The sequence below is a fragment of the Pseudorasbora parva genome, chromosome 18 (assembly GCF_024679245.1).
Source record: "Pseudorasbora parva isolate DD20220531a chromosome 18, ASM2467924v1, whole genome shotgun sequence".
Classification (NCBI taxonomy): Eukaryota; Metazoa; Chordata; class Actinopteri; order Cypriniformes; family Gobionidae; genus Pseudorasbora; species Pseudorasbora parva.
The window spans coordinates 17,410,272-17,430,498 of NC_090189.1; the positions used below are offsets into that span (position 1 = coordinate 17,410,272).

The following is a 20,227-nucleotide window of genomic DNA, read 5'->3' on the forward strand; positions in this document are numbered from 1 at the left end:
TAACATCAGAGAACTGAGTAAATGATTAAAAAGTGAGGCAGTTACTGTTGTTCTTTGGTAAAAACAGCTTTGAATAAGTGCCTTGGATTTTAAGGCTTCATTTTCCACTGACGTGATTCACGTTTCATGTGCTGAACCCTGCTCTCGTCAGTTCTCAACTGGGCAAACTGAAGCTTGTCGAGAACCGGCTGTGTGTTTTAACAGACTTAAGAAACGAATGATGACGTAACATCGCAATGTGTTTACCTGATTATATACAGATTAAAAACAAACAGTGCACATCCCAGTGTTGGTGCAGGCAGTGCAGTACTGCAGTGGTTTTGTTATTCACAGAATCGATAGTAATTCTAGTGCACCAACAGCTCGCAAGTGCTGGTACTCTCATCAGTCCTTTTTCGAGATCAACTAAATCAACAGATTCAGTTTTTAATATATCACACGCTTGGTCTCTCCCACGTGCACAGTTTTATATTTTTAGATATAAAGAGCAATGTAGTGCAAAGTTATTACATTGCTCAACGAGACTGCCATTAAGAGCCACAGCATTTCTCCACCCCCACTCCCTGGCTCCATTCGAGACCAGCAAGTTTTTAGGGCTGGAGTTGAACCTATCTTTCCAGCCCAGAACTAACTTTTCTGTTGTGGAAATGCACGGAACAGTTCAAGAACTGACACAGACCGGGAACCCACCCTGGAATTGTGTCAGTAGAAAAGGGGTACCAGAGGAGCTCTTCAACTCTGATGGTCTTTAGCGGTGATTACAGGAACCCTAAGATCGCAGTGTGGGTCTTTTGGTGAAAAAGTTTACCATCTGCATTTCTGATGGCTGACTCCATCCTACTGGCTTCCCTCTCCAAAAATATCAGCATTCACAGCGAGCATTTTGATATTACTAGAGGATTTCTTGGAAGTTTCTCAAAGCAGTTAAACTTTTTCTCCTTCCGCGGCCCCAGAGTCAAGAAAGGACAAAGCCTGAGCAAAGACCGCCACAGAGCTTGCATAACGCCACTCGCAGACGAAGGCCTCAGCTGCCCTCGAAGGTCAAAGAAGTGGGGAAATCTGAGAAAGGATCATGCATGCTTAGGGCAGACATAACATGAAGACAGCGTTTAAACATAAATATGTGGGACAGAGCATAAAATGCAGTATAGAAAGGACATATAAAACAGGAAATAATGCATCCACAGCAGAATTTGATATGTACTACATACTAATAATGAAATCCAGAAATGGGTTATTAAATCCCACACCACTAATTCCAAACCACCCACACAAGAAAGATGATCTTGGGGATGTGCTCACCAACCAGAACATGTTTGGCTGAGGGGTACTCACTTAATTAAGACATTGGAGAAAAAAAATAAGGATAGGAAAGTATAAAAAAGCATATACACTAAGTAAGGTCTATAAGAACGTAAATGTGTCATACCACAACACTATTTACAACACAATGTGCACATAAATGGAGTTTAAGAGGGAGCAAGTCCGTGCAGTACAAAAGGGAGGGTGTTTCACAATAAACTTGTGATGTCATTGCAATGCTTGAAAATAAAGTTGCACCTTTTAGTCAGAAGAGCTAAATGATCGTATTGGTCAAATCATCGTTCCTCAATACACTTGCAAAATAACTAAACAAACCTGATTTGAGGTGAAGAAGCAACATCAATATATATTTTACTGGTGATTTGATTAGGTCTGGGAATCAATACTCAATTCAACTCGATTCTGATTCACAGTTTCTTAATTTGAATCAATTCAATGTATGTATTTACAATGTCATATTTTGCTTGCACTGCGTAATGCTATAGATTCTATCAGTAGCTTTTTGCATTATGAAAAATATTAAAGGGGTGTGATTCATGCGATTTCAATTTTTTAACTTTAGTTAGTGTGTAATGTTGCTGCTTGAGCATAAACAGTATCTGCAAAGTTACCGCGCTGAAAGTTCAATGCAAACACATTGTCTTTTAAAGTTATAGCAGTTTATTGCCTACAAAAAGGCAGGTTTGGACTACAAAAAGCTTCTTCCCCGGATTGGTGACATCATAAACACTTGCTATTAACATAAACACTGCCCCAGATGTGACTTCTGCCCGTAATGTTAAGGGCTGAGTCGTTTCCGGACAACCTGTGCTTGGCACTTCAGCCAATAAAAATACATGAAACTACATTTGGCCATCTACCCAATCTAAGACCATTGCGTTTTTTGGAGGGATGGGCTTATAGAAGCAGGAAGCAAACAAGCAGTTCAAAGGACAGTGGAGACAGCGGTGTAGAATAAAGGTAAAATATAAGAAAAATACAGCGTAAAAATAAAAATAAAAGAAGTATTAAGAAATGTTATACTGCACCCCATAAACACAACCAAGCCTAGAAAAAAAACACCAAACCACGCCTTTAATTTTAAAATTAAACAATTGCTATTTAATAACAGATAATAAATAAACACACAACTAAATATTGCACAATGTATTTATAAAATATCCCAACAAATCCAACCTGTAATTTACTGAAATATTAAATGACTAAGTGAAGGATTTGTTAAGAATGATTCAAACAACAACTGATTTTGAGTCTTTTTGAATAATTAATTAAAAGGCCCAGACGGTTAATTTGCTGGTTAATGAATCAGACAACACCGGTTAAAGTGTATGTTTTTAATTCTCAATATAGTATATTTCGTATATTCGACCCAGCCTTAGATCTCATATTGAAATGTAAACTTGGCAAACAAATTAGAAAATGTCAACCTTACCCCATTCAAGCAGAAGAGGGCTGCAAAGACATCAGCTGCCCAGAGGCAGTGTCAAGATGTTCGTTGAGTGATCTAATTGCACTAAAGGAGTTGTGTGTGCGTGCATGCATGCGTACGTGCGTGCCATCTCAGTTTCATTTTGACAAAACTGTAACCGTAAAAAAAAAATGGAATTATTACCAGATTTAGCTACGACTCTACAAGATTCAAATAATTTAAAAGCAAAACGTCTGGGCTGACCATTTGGACAGGGTATTGGTGCCTGTATGCTTGGAATGGCATCATAAAGTGATCACTGGTCTTAAGAGCCCTGCAAAGGGGTTACAAAAAGAGAAAAGAATGATAAAGCATCAAAAAGAATCTCTGCACTGCCTCTGGCTACACCAGCATTCTGATGGACAACAAGCTCCTCAAGCGGCACAATGGCCACCCGCCACTTTCCAATGGTCTTTGATGTTGCTCACACACTGTAAAAAGAGGCAGTCCATTCATTCTCATGCTGAGGTAATTGAGAGTTCAGAGACAAACCATCAGGCCTTCACTACTCAATACACTGGCATCAGTGCACACAGACCTCCTTAGCCAAGACCACTCTCTTTGATGAAAGAGTAGGGAGTCATAACATGTCCAAATCTGAAGCTGTGAAAGTAATCTTTCATGTTGTAGAATCTGTGTTGCGGTCTATATTTCCTTCTGTGGTATCACTGCTCTTTCTGTCTCCCTGTAATCTACAACCAAAGAGCAAAAAAAAAGACAAGAAAAAAATTCAGTGTGACAAGAAAACAGCAGTAATCAAAAGTTAGCCTGGTAACAACCAATTATTCTGGATCCATCCAAAAATGGCAGAACAAACAACAACTCTGCCTTGACACTCACAAAGTGAAGGTCGGCAACCAGGGTGGGAAATTAGCACCCGCCACCAGCCAATGGCGGGTACTTTTTCAAAGTGCCGGGTGACTTTGCTGTGTATACTAGCCACAGTGGCGGGTGAATTGTAAAATATATTTTTATTGGTTACTACTTAAAACATTACCTGTAATGGATTGGACCGCAAAGAATGATGTTGTGAGTAACAATAATGCTATTTTGTCGAGTAACTCGTTTAAACGATTTTCAGTGCTGAGCTAATGTACAGACAAAAATAAAATTACCGGTTAAAAAAAAAGTGGCGATATATCCCCGGTATTAAGAGGCCCGCCGCAGAGTCAGCATCTTACTTTGCTTTTCTTAATCAACATATGATATTAAAACAGTGTTTCCCAACAGGGTTGCCACGGCACCCTGGGGTGCCGTCTGACATGAGCAGGAGTGCCGTGCAAAAGGTGCCGGCACGCACTTGCACCGCGGTTCATCTCACACCTGATGAAGCATCTTTAATATGGGTTGTAACTTGAAAATAATGCTTTAAGTATGTTTCTGTCGATGGATACACGTGCTTGCTTCTTAGCGATACTTCAACAACAGCGATAATAAAAGAAAAACGTGGGCAAAACGGTCTCTCTTTGTAAACTTTGTTCAATGCATGCGAGTGCCTCCGTATGTCCGAATATGAGCAGTCATTTTCAGCGTCATCACCCACGTGTAGAGCCAGAAGACGCGAATGAGAACTTGCGCGCCGCGCTGTGAGAAGATCTGTCTAATGAAAAACTAATGTTAGACCTACTTGAAAAACTAAAAAACATTGTTCATTTTATTAGTATATTTGCTCAGTAGTATTTATTTGTGCTGCTGCTTGTATTTAAGTTATTTGTTCTTATTTTCTTTATTTTTATTTGACAGTTTGAACATAGCAAATACCGAACCGCACTAAAACCGTGAACCTAAAACCGTAATACAAACCAAACCGTGAGCAATCTGTACCCTAGTGTAACGTATGGGAGGGGGTGCCACAAAATGTGGAAAATTTTCAAAGGGTGCCATGACTAAAAAAAGGTTGGACAACACTGTATTAAAACAATAATATTATTAGGCGAATATTTACATAGCCTAACACTATGAATCTGAATAGGCTATTTCTTTAACCCTCTGTCCAACGATGGTGCCACGCATTCTAATGTTTTTTTTTCCTTTATGAAAGTGGGAACAAATAGTCATTTTTTGTCATACAGATAAGTGCAAGACATAATTATAAACTGTCAACTTTTATTTGTGTACACTCACATACCAACAAAGGCCGTGGACGCAAAAAATTGATTATTTTGCATGCACTCCTCCAAACGCTGGGTTACCAACATGCAAGTTCAAACATTTGTTTGCTTGAAAAACACGCCTATATCTTCTTCTGTTAAAAATGATGGGTTAGTGCGATGGATGGGATATACATTAACCTATCAACATACGTGTCGTTATTTTTGGAATCACAAGAAGAAAAAGAAAAAAAAAAGTTTTAGTCGCATAACACTGGTTTATGGAAACGGCGTCATTTCGGAATTGTTTATCAACATTTTGAAAATAAAAAGATTGCGCAAATGTGTAGGCTAATGGAAACGCAGCTACTGTCGAACCAACTCGACATCAGAAAATGCAAACAAATTGTTAAGGAACAACTAACCTTAAATTAGAGGCAATAAAAGACCACAAGTCATCCAAGTATCATACAGTGCACTGCCATACAGCCAGTGTTGGAAAATAAAGTTTGAAATAAAGGCTATATTTGTGTGTAATGATTCTGATTCTACCATTGAAATGACTGGGAATCCACCAGCCATTGTGGCTAAAAAGTTAATTTCCCACCCTGCAACCCAACACCTAGCTTCCTATCAAAAGATTGGCCATGGATTCTGACAATAGCATAGATACTTTTTTTTTTAGATTTTGCAGCAATCCGGTACTTTTTTGTTGTTGTTGATCTACGACAATGCAGAGGGACTTCACAATAAATCCATACCACATTGGTTATCTGCCAGTTTTAGATATTTTGTATTTATTTATTGTTATGTCCATATTGTCTTTAAAAACACAATAATTTAATAAAATGGTTAAATGTAATCAATTTAAATTGATTGTTTTTTTTTTGTTTTTTTTTTTTGTGGGTATTTATAAAAATAATTATCAGCTTATCTTATCTGTCAGAATTATTCTATTTGTCAACATGCAAAATCCGAAGCTTAACTGAGATCATTAAAAAACAAACCAACAACAAAAAACAAACACTAGTTTTCTTTGAGCTTGAGAAGCAATGCTGTTGACCTACAGGACCTACAGTATGCAGTTAAGAGAGTTAGTGAAGAGCGCTGTGGGACTCAGGTGCTTACAAGGTTCTTTGTGCCATCTTTCACTAACACAGCATAGCAGTCAGTGGTTATTATTGCTACCTAGCAGGGGCAAACCTACGGGTGAGAAATGAACAGAGGACATAGTTTAGCACCCACAGCATGAGGTCTCGCACCACCTGGCAGGGAATCTTCAAGATTCAATAAGTCAAAGAGAAAGAGAAGACTAACATTTATCATCCATATCAAATTACCTTGTGTCATGTAGAGAAAAGCTTGAGAGAAACATCAAAAATGCCCTGAAGAAAGCACATTTAGTAAAGAGAGTACATTTAGGTAAATTATATAATCAAAAAATGTATAATAATGCTAAAATATAAAACCACTGCTGTATACAACTTAAGTATAAAATATCATATATAGTTTACATTAGACATGAGCTATTTTTCTACAGCCATAGTGAAATTGATTTTAACTTAGAAATCTTAAACATAAAGACATACCAATTGTAAGCTGCAAGGTTGTTAATGTTTGTGTTATAATATATAAATAAATAATGTTATATGCTTTATTTAAAGACATTAGCCAGCATTATTTAAATGTAAAAAAAATTATCACTTAACATCAGAATTCCTGATGAAAATACATTTTTCAACTACATAACTCATGCAAATCATGCCAAAAAAAAACAAAAAACAGATTATCTCCCACCTGGAGATAGGGCTGGGTAATAAAACGATAATGATAATTATCACAATAGAATTTTCCTGGATGGAAAACAATAACAAGAGTTCTATAAATGTTTGATGGCTGGGGAGGAGACTGATCCAAATCTGATATTGTACGCATAATGAGCCCCACAAAAGGCGCAAAAACATCAAAAAAAGTTTTCATGCACTATATTCCAACACTGTAAAAAAAAAAAAAAAAATCGTCTCCAATTAAAACATCAGCTTAAACAACATTTACATTTTTCAGTTGGCCGAATTGAAATTCTGTGAATTTATGCAATTTAATTCACAGAAATTCAATTTGATCAGTCACTGGAAAGTGAAGTTTTCTGAAACTTTTCCATAGTTTAATGTAAGGTGCAGATTAATATTTAAGTCATTATATTCACATGAATGCTTCCCTCGCATTCATACTATGTGTCACGTTTGGTTAAAACAGTCAACATGATAAAACTCTAAGATATTCAGTGGATTATTCACAGGATGCGCATATAAGCATTTTATGCCGCTCTGTATTGGAGCCTTTCAAATTAAAATACTTTTGCGCAATGAAAGATTGTAAGGCTGAGCCATTTTATCGATTCTGTGATTTAAATCAATATTTTTCCATCAAGAAAGTATCGATTTTTAAGCCGCAAGTATCGATACATAAATCCCATTCAAATCCCGAGTGTTTACCCCATTGGGTTAAAATAATGTTTTATTCCAAACTTACTTCATATCACTTTATACTTCATAAGTAGAGTGTTTTATATAACCTTTTGTGATCTCATGTGACAGGGTCAAAAAAATCGAATTGCATTGCATTATAAATATAATCTATTATGAAACCACCCAACATGGCATAAAGAACACAGACAAACCATATATTGTCGGGTTTGTGTGTTTATTGTCTTCAAACGTGTCTATCTGCATGTTAGCGATTTCTGGAAGCTATGTTTGTTTATGTCAGGGAGCTCAATGTCACATGGTTGGTCTTCTTCATGGGTGCCATATATGGACTGAATGTGCACAGGGTGCCCTCAGGCTGCCAGTATGAATTAAAAACACAGCAAAACAAAGTATACAGCGCGTATAATGATACGTCCGCAGATTTTGGATAAAGATTGAATAAATAATAGTTCTTTGTAAAGAAATTTAACTCAAGCACAGCCCTAAAAGATTGTTAATAGCCTTATTTGTTCTGTCCTCTATCATAAGTTGCTGCCTCTTAAAAAGCTTTGCTATGAATTTAAAAGAAATGTATTTTAATTTTATAGTTTATATTTATCTATTAATATATTTACTTGTTTTACATGAATACATTTTATTTTAGAGTGAAGAAAGTAATGTTTAAATTAAGCCTGCCTGAAGCCTTTCACAAAAGAATAATCCCAGTCTCTTCCATACAGTGAGGCATACTGTTTATTAGGCAATTCTTTTTTTAATTTCAGTATCGGATTGGTGATCGGTATCCCAGATATCGGCATCGGAGGCAAAAATGGATGGACAGGATGCTATCTGTGTGTGCACTCCAAGCACAACACGTACAAGCATAGTAGCCTTTTCTTCAGTCGCGCGTCTAAACACCGAAATATATCAAAATGTAAAGTCAAGCAGATCCAATCATCCGTGAACACTTCTGCCGCGCCCTATGGTCGCGCCGCGCTCCACTTTATTCCTATGGGTGACATCAAGTGACTTCAACGCTTCAGCACAGCATTCCGGGAAGGCGGCGCTGCATTTGAACCGATTTGAACGCAGAAATGACGGGAAGCTTCACAACATCGCTTCAGTCGCGTCGCAAAGTGGATCTCCGCCGTTCACTGCTGTCGGGACTTCACCAAATTATACCAAAGAAGTGTGTTTTTGACGGAGCGGTCCCAGCGATAAAGGTTTGGTCCTGCTTTGGAAGCAGCCGATGAGTAAAACTGCTTCAAATGTCTCTGCTGTTGGCTATCGTCACGTGAGTAAACATCAGTAAACGACATGACATGTGCTTCGTCATTCAAATGCGCTAACGGACTCCATTGTTGTTCTATGTAAGTTATAACGTTACACTAGTCTGACGTGCAAAACCGTTTTGCTTGCTACTGCTAAGGTTTAGTCGCATACAATAGTCCATAAACCGATTCATGTCTCATAAACTTCAAGTAAACACACACAAATGTTGACAGGCCACTAAATACAGTACATACCACAGAGACGGACGTCCTGCTGTTGCTGTTTCTCCTGTTCAATTTATTTCAGCCTCCGAATGATTCTGGATCATATATCTATTAACTGAGCTCGATAGCCATGAGTTTCTCCACGCTTGAGGACGTCACCGCTTTGCGCGCTCGTCATTCTTTAGCTCCGCCCACACGCCTCCAGGTGCTCGTTTTTTTCCGGAAAGACTCCTTACAGCCTATATTTCTTTTATAAATATAATAAAACTAAAGAATTTTCAGAGATATGAAGGATGCAATACTACTCTATAGGTACTCAAGATTGACATGACATTGACTGAAACTGAGTGCCCCCCCCCCCATAATGGTGATATTTTATAATGTGGCTTGTTTGTAAAAAATGCATTAACCAAAGAAAAAAAAGAGATAATCTGTTAAACATTTGATAAAGTATATAGAAACGTTGAAAATGAACAAAAAGCATTAGGAAATTCATGGTTAAAACCCCACGCAGACAATGTCAGATTAATGGATTCTCTACATTAGGAGGCACTATGACTCCAGCAAAAAAGGCCTCCGTCGTCTTCTTGTAATACAGGCCTCCGTCGTCTTCTTGTAATAAACATGCAAAGAGTAATAGATATATATGTAATGCATTAGTTGCCATTTACATATCACAAGTCTTTGATAGGGAATATGAGAGCAGATTAGATCCACTTGTGGTCGACTTTTATGGCTTTTAGTAGCCTGAAACCCAGAGTGGCACAGCATGCTTTATACAGCAGAGTTCCTGATTAGTTAGACTGCAAAAGGGAAAGAGAGAGAGAGAGAGAGAGAGAGAGAGAGAGAGAGAGAGAGAGAGAGAGAGAGAGAGAGAGAGAGAGAGAGAGAGAGAGAGAGAGAGAGAGAGAGAGAGAGAGAGAGAGAGAGAGAGAGAGAGAGAGAGAGAAGAGAGTGCCTATTAATGGGCACCAGAGGATGTACACCCACTGACATTTACACAAGTTGATTATTTTCCAAGCACAACTTCTTGGGTTGCTATGCTAGAGTTTCACCAGAGAGAGTGTTAAAAGCAAACTACTGAATGGTCAGATTCAGTGCTTTGTATTTGTTATTTTGCCTGCAGATCTGGACTAGGCTCAGCATACGTTTGATTGGATTAACTGAATTAGATGAACCACTGTAAAATCAGACATTTTTCATGACCTTGAAATTAATTGCTCACACAAACAATGCTTAAAGCTTTATTTAGTAGCAATGCTGGATACGCCTAGAGCATATTTCACCTTAACTCTGAGATTTTAATACATAGCTTTCCAAGCTAAAATCCCTCTGTGGTGGGGTCATTGTCAGGCAATTCTCTCCCCAAAAGACACGGATCGCAGCATTCCTGTTTACACCTTCATTGAGCTTCAAGGCAGAGAGGTCAGCTTGAACACAACTTATTACCCACATATACCTAGACTATAGAATCTCAAACTGTACTTTGGAGTTTATGGAGAAGGACAATTACTCTACATGCACTTTCAAGGTTTACTTATTCATGCTCACGAACTCGAAAAATGTACCTGTCTGTCAAAGGAATTCCTTTAGGTTTGCAGTAAACTAAAGGGCGAGAGAAACGGAGCAGGACAGAAGGAGAAAAAAAAAATAATGAGAGTGCTCTGCAAGCTGCTCACGGCTGGAGCTGAATGTGGAAGTACTTCCTGGAGGGAAGCTGCTCTTCCTGGATGACTCCTCTTTACTGCCATGGCACACCGGAGACACGCCAAGTGCTTCGCTTAGACCATCCAGCACATTAAAAACTCCCTCGCTTTCTCTTTTCTCTCTCTTTGCACCACATCTGACTGCGTTTTGGATGTGGCGAGACAATGTGCAGAGAATGTTCAAACTGAAACCCAGCAGAGGACATTGTGCGGTTCTGCCACAATGTTACACTCTCAAAGGGAAGACAAAAGAGCAGCAATTATTTCCACAATGTAGATTTTATTGTGCAGGGCACTTTCAGTCTCTGTGTTTAATGTGTTCAGCAGTTCATCACTTTCCTTCCTGCAGAATTAAATGCTGCTGCCTGTCATCACCTGTCAGAGAACAAGATCCCCAGAAAAACAAATAGCTGATTCTGGAAAAACAGTCTCAGCAGATTTATGAAATATTGCTCCCGTTTTGCTTTTGTGCTGCAAACACAGCGGAGCTTATTACATGTGTGTAGCTCAGGTGCTGACTAAAACTGGATGTTGTACTTATTGTTGACATAATAGCTAGCAGTAGAAAACAGATGTAGAAGGAGTAGTCCTGACTTTACTGGAGAGAAAAAAATGGGCCAAGTGCACATGCTCTATGACATTGCAAGTTTGCAAGTGTAACTTGGAACAGTTCCTGATTGTGCTCCTCTCTCTTCGACAATAATCAATTTAAAAATATAGCAAAGGAAAAAAAAAACTATATCAAATCAAAAATATATATTTTTAAAAGAATATGGATTCAAAATTAAAGCTTAAAGATAACACAAACAATATATAAAATGCCGCCCATGACCCTGTCGCCGGCTCACCACTGTTCCTTCCTTGGACCACTTTTGATAGACACTGACCACTGCAGACCGTGAACACCCCACAAGAGCTGCAGTTTTGGAGATGCTCTGACCCAGTAGTTTTCTACCCAACACAATTTGAAAAAATTCTAATCCTTACGCTTGCACAATTTTCCTGCTTCTAACACATCAACTTTGAAACAAAGTTTTTCAGAAGTTGAACTTTGGAAGAAAAAGAAAAAAAATTCACTTTCTGCCTAATATCCCACCCACTAACAGGTGTCGAGATGAAGAGATAATCAGTGTTATTCACTTTACCTGTCATAATGATATGCCTGATATTTTAATACCGTAGACATCAGCGTTTATATCCCAACTATAAACATTTATCCCAATACTATGATAATTTGAATTATTGTAAGAATTGTTTGTGAAGCAGTTTCATTGCCGTCTCTGGATTAGCAGCAGTGGCAATGCAGTTCCGCAGTGATCGTACTTGTGAAAGCCAGGTTTAAATGACATAGGCAAATCGTTGTCGTTTAAAAATAAGATTGTGTGGGGGTGTTTGAATCAAGATCGCAATCTTTTAACGATTAAACGTGTAGCTCTATTGTTAAAAAACTTTTAAAAACTTAAGATAAACTTACGATGGGAATGTTAATTGTTATGAGAGAAATCACGCAATTACCACAGTCGATTAGTACGGCTGTGAGTAGACGAATCCCGGCTGACAACCACCTGTTTCAGCAGGTACCTCAATAATGAGGGAAGAGCTAATGAGGCATTTTGAGGAAGAGAGAGGCAAGGGGAAGGTCCAAAGTGAAGCAGGTACTTCTCTTCAATTATTCATAGCAGGAGAATTATCATCAAGAGTGAGGCGTTTTGAATGAATAATTGATTGTGTTAGCAGCTTTATGTTAAAACATGCAGCCTTTCTCCTGATGGACAGGAGTCACTGGGGAAAGGCATGTGACAGGGATACAGAAGCACATGTCACTTGGTTGAGGAGGAGAGCTCCTTGCATTCATGAACATTCACATTAATGATACGAGTTGGCGGAATGGCTTACCACAACAATGGCAACATAGTCGATACGTTTTATTGGCTCAATATCATTTAATTCACAACAGGATGCCTTTGGAGATGGAACTTTCAGAACCAGATTTATTTCCGAAAAAGCTATTTGCTACTGAAAGTACTTAGGGCTAATCCCAAACTAAACTGAAGCAGTTTGTCTAAAAAGACAACATTTTTACTGTTTAAACATCAAATTAATGCGAATTAATCATGTTCTTAGCAAACAACCTCCTTATACTTCTCTAGTCATTTAACATCAGGAGACATGCACTTCAGCAGCAGATTCTTTTGTTAAAGAACGCGCTTTTTCTTTTGCTCGATATGTATCACACTTCTTTAGGTCAAAGGGGCACGGACCTCACCCCTGAAGAAAAATAAAAGCAAGCCAGCCAGACAAAACCTCAGTCAACTCTCAAGTATGTCAGTGCAGCCTCAGCTTGGCTCCATGGCATTAAAATTGCAATTCAAACCACTGCAATAACCTTTAAAGAGCCTCTATTCTTTAACGGCCATTGTTCCTTAGCAACTTTTTTAGAGCAGGGTGTTACAGGTATTTGAGAAGCACTCTGCTACAGCACAGTGTGCCTGGCAACCAGCTATTTTTGAGACAACGTTTGGAGAGGAGAGGAGAGGAGAGGAGAGGAGAGGAGAGGAGAGGAGAGGAGAGGAGAGGAGAGGAGAGGAGAGGAGAGGAGAGGAGAGGAGAGGAGAGGAGAGGAGAGGAGAGGAGAGGAGAGGAGAGGAGAGGAGAGGAGAGGAGAGGAGAGGAGAGGAGAGGAGAGGAGAGGAGAGGAGAGGAGAGGAGAGGAGAGGAGAGGAGAGGAGAGGAGAGGAGAGGATTTTGCACATGTGGAGAACAAGCACAATAGGTCATTGAATTGTAATTGTGCATTCAAATGAAAAGCATTTGTATGGCAGACTGTTTTAGCACAATACTGAAAAACAAAAGAGGAAACCTGCAGTAAGAATAGACAGAAAAGTGGAGGGGTAGTCAACAAATAATTCATAGTAAAATGTTCTGCACAAAAAAGGAAAGTGACACTTTACATTTTTAGCCTTAAATGTTGATATTTTATATAATACATAATTGTAGTATTTTTGCAGGCCAAATAAAGGTCATGTGCTTTGTAATAAACAGAAATAACAATTATTAAAATACAAATATTCTTTAAATTAATATGTTATTCTGTCTGTTTATTGAATATAATTCAATAAATGACATGACGATAGTGCTGTCAAAGTGATTAAATTACATCCAAATGAAAAGTTTGCGTTTACATCACGTATGTGTCTACTGTGTAAAAGTATCATGTACCTTTTAATACACACACATACATCAATATATATATATACACATCTATATATATTATATATATATATATATATATATAAATAAATATGTGTGTATATATATATATATATATATATATATATATATATATATATATATATATATATATATATATATCACACAATTCTGTGTGAGAGAATACATATATATATATATGCGTGCACAGTATACACAGTAGACACATATATTATGTGAACACAAACATTTATTTTGGATGTGATTAATCGTGATTTATCAGCACTAGTGAGGTTAACAAAAATGTTTGTGACAAAATTTAACCAGAAAAAGTCACTGAAGCGGTGCAAAAAAAGTCTCAACCTTTGTTCTTATTTAATCTAACGGGGGGAAAAATGACTCCCAGAGGTCTCCAAAGGGCCCCAAGTGGTGTCAATCAAGAATCTATTTTACTGATCCTGCCCCCAGATGAACCAAAGGCTAATTTAAAGCACACTCACATGAGCCCAATGGGAGGTCGTTCTGTCTTTGAATAAAGACGAGGTATAATTGTGACAACACTAACAAAAGAGAGCAGGTCAATAAGATTTTGTAGAACAGCCATGTCAGAACTGCCCTGCGGCAGGTTAATTGAGTACGATCTAGAGCCAAATAATCAAAACAGTCTTGAACCTGTCTGATTCACACTACAAAATCCCAAAGCTATAAATAGGCTGTGTACAAGTGGAGTGTCATCATGCTAATTGCCACAAAGATGTGAATCAAAATGATTGTGGTGTTCATTTAAATGATGACAACTGCATATTCAGATACAATTAGGGAGGGAAAGAAAGAAGCAGTTTGGTTTGAATGCCATATTAAACCAAAAGTGAACCCCAAAGAGCTTTGTCTTTATGAGTAATGATGAATAGAGAACGTTAAGAAGAATCTGGATCCATCTGTGATTGTCTTAAGGATGCGTCCCATGGGCTGTTGGGATAGAGGAGGGCATGAAACATCAGGACTGACAGGAGCGCTCTGGCGAGTTTAGTAAGAGATGTGGGGGTGAGCCATCTGTTTAAAAGGCCTAAAAGCAGCGAGATGGAGAAAGGGAAGAGAGGCAATTACCTAAAGCATCAGGAGGGACAGGTGTCTCCTTAGCTGCTCCACCCAGGAAAAATTAATGACGTGTTGATGAATGGAGAGCATGCGGAGACTAAATATTCACACTAAACAGACAGATTTTGTTCCTTTCTTAAGCAAAGCAGAAAACAACTAATCCATGGCACTGTTAGGCTCAGGAGAAATCAAGTCAGAGTGACAACACTAAACACAGACAACACATATCTCCTTTAGTGGTTGACCAATATATCGACAAGGTCAATAATGTTGTTTAAATTGTTTAAATATTGAAATATCAAAAATGACGTCAACGCGAGACCCATTTCACATGGCAGTGTGCATGCAAATTTTATAACTTTGCGTGTGGCCCCACAACCGAAGAAGCACGAATCTGGCCGAGCATGACGTCTCATCACACCTCAGTCTGCGTGTTGAGTATAAACCTCCCCAAACGGATGAGGCGCACTCAGTCAGCGAGAGAGACGAGGAAAACAAACAACCATGTAAATGGAAATTATTGCGGCAGAAAAATTATCGAGGCGATTATTATTATTTATCGTGCGATTAATTGATTTATTGACTATCAGGACTATCAACCGGCCTGTTTTTAGTACTTCTCAATATTTCAATATTTAATAAACATTTAATTTCATAAACCTTACAGACTTTGTCGAATCCAGCTGTGAGATCTTCTTAAGTGTTTATTTGTAGCCTGCAAAAATTGTGTGTGTACTCTCTGCGAACTGAATGCGGACCGAAGAGCTCAGTTTCACTGAAGACGCACGATCGACAACTATAAACCCTTGATTTCAACCCTGGATTATACACTCACCTAAGGGATTATTAGGAACACCAGTTCAATTTCACATTAATGCAATTATCTACTCAACCAATTACATGGCAGTTGCTTCAATGCATTTAGGGGTGTAGTCCTGGTCAAGACAATCTCCTGAACTCCAAACTGAATGTCAGAATGGGAAAGAAAGATGATTTAAGCAATTTTGAGCGTGGCATTGTTGTTGGTGCCAGACGGGCCGGACTGAGTATTTCACAATCTGCTCAGTTACTGGGATTTTCATGCACAGACATTTCTAGGGTTTACAAAGAATGGTGTGAAAAGGGAAAAACATCCAGTATGCGGCAGTCCTGTGGGTGAAAATGCCTTGTTGATGCTAGAGGTCAGAGAAGAATGAGCCGAATGATTCAAGCTGATAGAAAAGCAACTTTGACTGAAATAACCACTCGTTACAACCGAGGTATGCAGCAAAGCATTTGTGAAGCCACAACACGCACAACCTTGAGGCGTTTGGGCTACAACAGCCAAAGACGCCACCGGGTACCACTCATCTCCACTACAAATAGGAAAAAGAGGTTACAATTTGCACAAGCTCACCAAAATTGGACAGTAAGACTAAAAATGTTGCCTGGTCTGATGAGTCTCGATTTCTGTTGAGACATTCAGACGGTAGAGTGAGAATTTGGCATAAACAGAATGATAGCATGGATCCATCATGCCTTGTTGCCACTGTGTAGGCTGGTGGTGGTGGTGTAATGGTGTGGGGGATGTTTTCTTGGCACACTTTAGGCCCCTTAGTGCCAATTGGGCATTGTTTAAATGCCACAGCCTACCTGAGCATTGTTTCTGACCATGTCCATCCCTTTATGACCACCATGTACCCATCCTCTGATGGTTACTTCCAGCAGGATAATGCACCATGTCACAAAGCTTGAATCATTTCAAATTGGTTTCTTGAACATGACAATGAGTTCACTGTACTAAAATGGCCCCCACAGTCACCAGATCTCAACTCACTAGAGTATCTTTGGGATGTGGTGGAACGGGAGCTTCGTGCCCTGGATGTGCATCCCACAAATCTCCATCAACTACAAGATGCTATCCTATCAATATGGGCCAACATTTCTAAAGAATGCTTTCAGCACCTTGTTGAATCAATGCCACGCAGAATTAAGGCAGTTCTGAAGGCGAAAGGGGGTCAAACACAACATTAGTATGGTGTTCCTAATAATCCTTTAGGTGAGTGTATAGACCACTGGTCATATTCATGTCATTTTCACTACATGTTGTATGTAAAATTAGTGTTTCCTTGTCTTTATTTAGAACAAATATGATTCTCAGTATGCACAAACTTGCCAGAATACCAAGTGCCCTGTTGGTTACAGTGTTTACTGTCTTTTTATTCATATTTTTAACACTTTCTTTATTAGTGAAAATACCGAAATAGGATTACAAAATTAAGAAGTTGACATCTGAAACATACATTTATTCCTAAATGTATTAAATATTAAGTAAAATAAATATATCAGGTATATATCGGCCATTGGCCACCCTGTTCTATAAGATATCGGTAATAAAAATAAATAAAAATCTATATTGGTCGACCACTAATTGAATCCCTTAAAAGGTCACAGACATGTCCCAACAACTGCAAGGACACAAAAGGACTGAGACTCTCCACTCCAATTAAAGACACCCAGAGCTTGACAGGCCAGGGAGATATATTAATGCCTGAGGTGAAAGTTCAACAATGTATGTGCTTTTGAAAGATTAAAAATGCTTTCTATCCATCAGCTCTAAAGTTCGAGAAGCATCCATCTCTCTTCATTTAAATGGAGGTGGACGATTTGCATGTATGGCGCAATGACATCGAGCTGTCTACTTCAATATATTATAATGTGCTGCTTGCCCTTAATGGATAATCAATGATGGGACAAGCCCGTCACCTTCGAGTCGACGCAAACGCAATTTACACATTGACATGTGGAGGGTGTGTGTGATTGATTCCGACTGCTCGAGGGTTTTAATATTGTTTTCCGTGCACTCATTGACTCTCACTCACCGTTTTCCACATTATCCATTAAAGCTCACAGTCTTGCAAAGGCTTAATCTCGCTGTCTACGCCCCTACCTTTGAGACTTCAAAACGCTCTTTCTGTCTTGCCATTCCTTTCTTTTCTGACCGCACAAACTTGCTGAGCTGTAGTTAACCGGAACCAAATGTTTCAATGGTTGAACAAGTGCTTTGTACTTGTAAATATTCCATGAAATGCAATCAATTTATGCAACTCAAATGATCAATATTAAGCGAGTTGTCTTCACTTTACTTTTAGTAATAGCGCTATCAGAGGACTTTTTCCACTAATATTCTATGCAATATTCAATATTGAAACACTACTAATAATGAAGAAGAGCCCCTATCCAATATAAATGGTAGACATCAAGCTGACATAGCATGAAGAAACAGAATTAACAATGAGCTTCTATCACGGAGGTCAGTGAATTGACTAAACTGCCATAGTGATATAAGGATCAGGGTTCAGTTGTTCTTAAGGACATCACATTTTCTCCAATACTTGGATGACTGTCAGAGCAAAGTCAGCATAAGGGCGCTTAGCTCTGACAGGCCATTTGACATGCATAAGATGCCTTTTAAGGATGTGGAAATAGCTGGGACACTCTGAAATTGAGCAGTAATATAACAAAAACAATAATGGATGAAGCCTGCATGAAATTGTCATTGATCCACATGTCTGCTTCAAAGGGGAATTTCAAACTGAGGTCCAGAGATTCCCAATGGGCTGCAAAGCTGGGCTAGAGGGTATTGTGATTTGTGAATGGTTACCAGATCCTTCCATCTCACCACTATAATCATCAGTCACATAAACAAGTACTGTTAAAATCCTTGGTAACATGCATAAACACACACACAGACCATATGGGTAGCAACACAGATATGCACTGGCACACACTGGAACACTTGTGACCCCGAGGTGTGTGATCAAATGTGCATGTGAATATTCAAATGCACAGTGGAGGAGATAAGACTAGGGGGAAGAAATACACACAGGCCGATTAACCATTGCACACACTGTTATATTATCCCCGGCATTAATGGATTGTGAGCGAGAGAGTGGAATAAAACTGATGCGCCAAAGCCCCACTTTTGGGTTAATCTCTCATAAATGTGCACACATCATTACTGTCATTCAGCTGTGGAGACATGATGGTGTAAAATGATTAATAGTCCCAGACAGCCAGCGTGCTCAGCAAAACCAGTTTCTCACCTTCCCAAAGTCCCTCACGTCAAACAGATCGAAGGGATCGAACAGCTCGCTGTTCCTCAGGCCGAACTTATCATGGCACACTTTCAGGAATGTTCGGATGTTCTTCAGACACAGAAACTGGAAAAGAGGGAGACAAATACAGAACGTCAGATTGTTTTATTAAAATTACGTTTTCAACCTGACTGTAAAAAAAGTGTAGAAATAAATAAAACATTCTGAAAAGAAAAAGGAAGTATTTCTGCAAACTGCAAACCTATAGAAATATTTCCATATTTAACAGCATTAAAACACTGTCACTTCACAGGCATGGAGAACTCTGACACCCTCTCATTTCTGCAGCGTGTGGAGCATATTTAATTTCCTGGAGCCTATTGACAGTCAGCTCATTTCCTTCTTCCTGTACCAGTGATTAAGCAAACAGTTATCTCACACAGATTTGGATCCCCAGGCCCAGGCTAGGTCCAGATAAGCCTACGAGCCTCTGACGGATTGCCTCTGGCATGATCTACTCCAGTCGCCGTTCACTAACCAGTCTATGAATCTACCACCCCTCTGTCATTAAGATCTCTAAAGCAGACTGGATCCTTCTCTCATTGAACAATTATTACCATTTGTAACACTGATGCCAGTATGAAACAGTGTTGACTTCTGCTCCTTATTTGTTTCAGAGAATTCATGCATAAATGTTCCTTGTAATGAGAATTTGTCTAATATAATTGACTTGAGCAGAGTGAAACCAATACAACCACACAAACAGAGACAAAACAATAACAACTTTGTCATTGTTTATTTCTACCCACCAAATGTCAATGAATCATGTATCATGTTTAATTCATGCAGATATAATTAAATTATATGGATGGGTTCACATTTCTATGGAGACAGCGGTGGAAATAAACTCCACAAATACTGGTAGCTGTGTTCGCAACACACTTAAGGTGAATAGTGCGTTGTGTTCCATACTTAGTAATGATTCAGGAATGAAGGGGGCTGTAAACCAGAGATATTGCAAGCTATTATTCAGCAGGAATCACAACCCCTATTGTGAACGCACCACTAGCAGTTCAGTTTCTTTTGTAAAGTGGGACAGCGGAGGCCTATTTGTTGCATTAAAGCCAGTACAATAGAGATAACCACCCTTAGAACACAAGCTGGATGAAATGCTTACAGCGGAGCCATGATGCCACTTTTAAAACAAGCCCTTAATGAGAGCTGTCATAAGTCATACGATTTTTCTGTTCAGTTAAAGGGTTAGTTCACCCAAAAAAGAATCCAAGTGCATC

The 20,227-nt window shown here is 38.8% G+C and overlaps 1 protein-coding gene across 7 annotated transcripts in view; it reads right to left on the reverse strand.

Moving 5' to 3' along the window:
* vav2 (vav 2 guanine nucleotide exchange factor) overlaps nt 1-20,227 on the reverse strand; it is a 216,519-nt gene that overhangs the window by 132,245 nt on the left and 64,047 nt on the right. For all 7 annotated transcript variants that reach the window (XM_067422961.1, XM_067422959.1, XM_067422958.1 and 4 more), the window contains exon 2: nt 18,945-19,061. In XM_067422961.1, the coding sequence (XP_067279062.1) occupies nt 18,945-19,061 (117 nt within the window). The remainder of the gene's footprint in view (nt 1-18,944; nt 19,062-20,227) is intronic.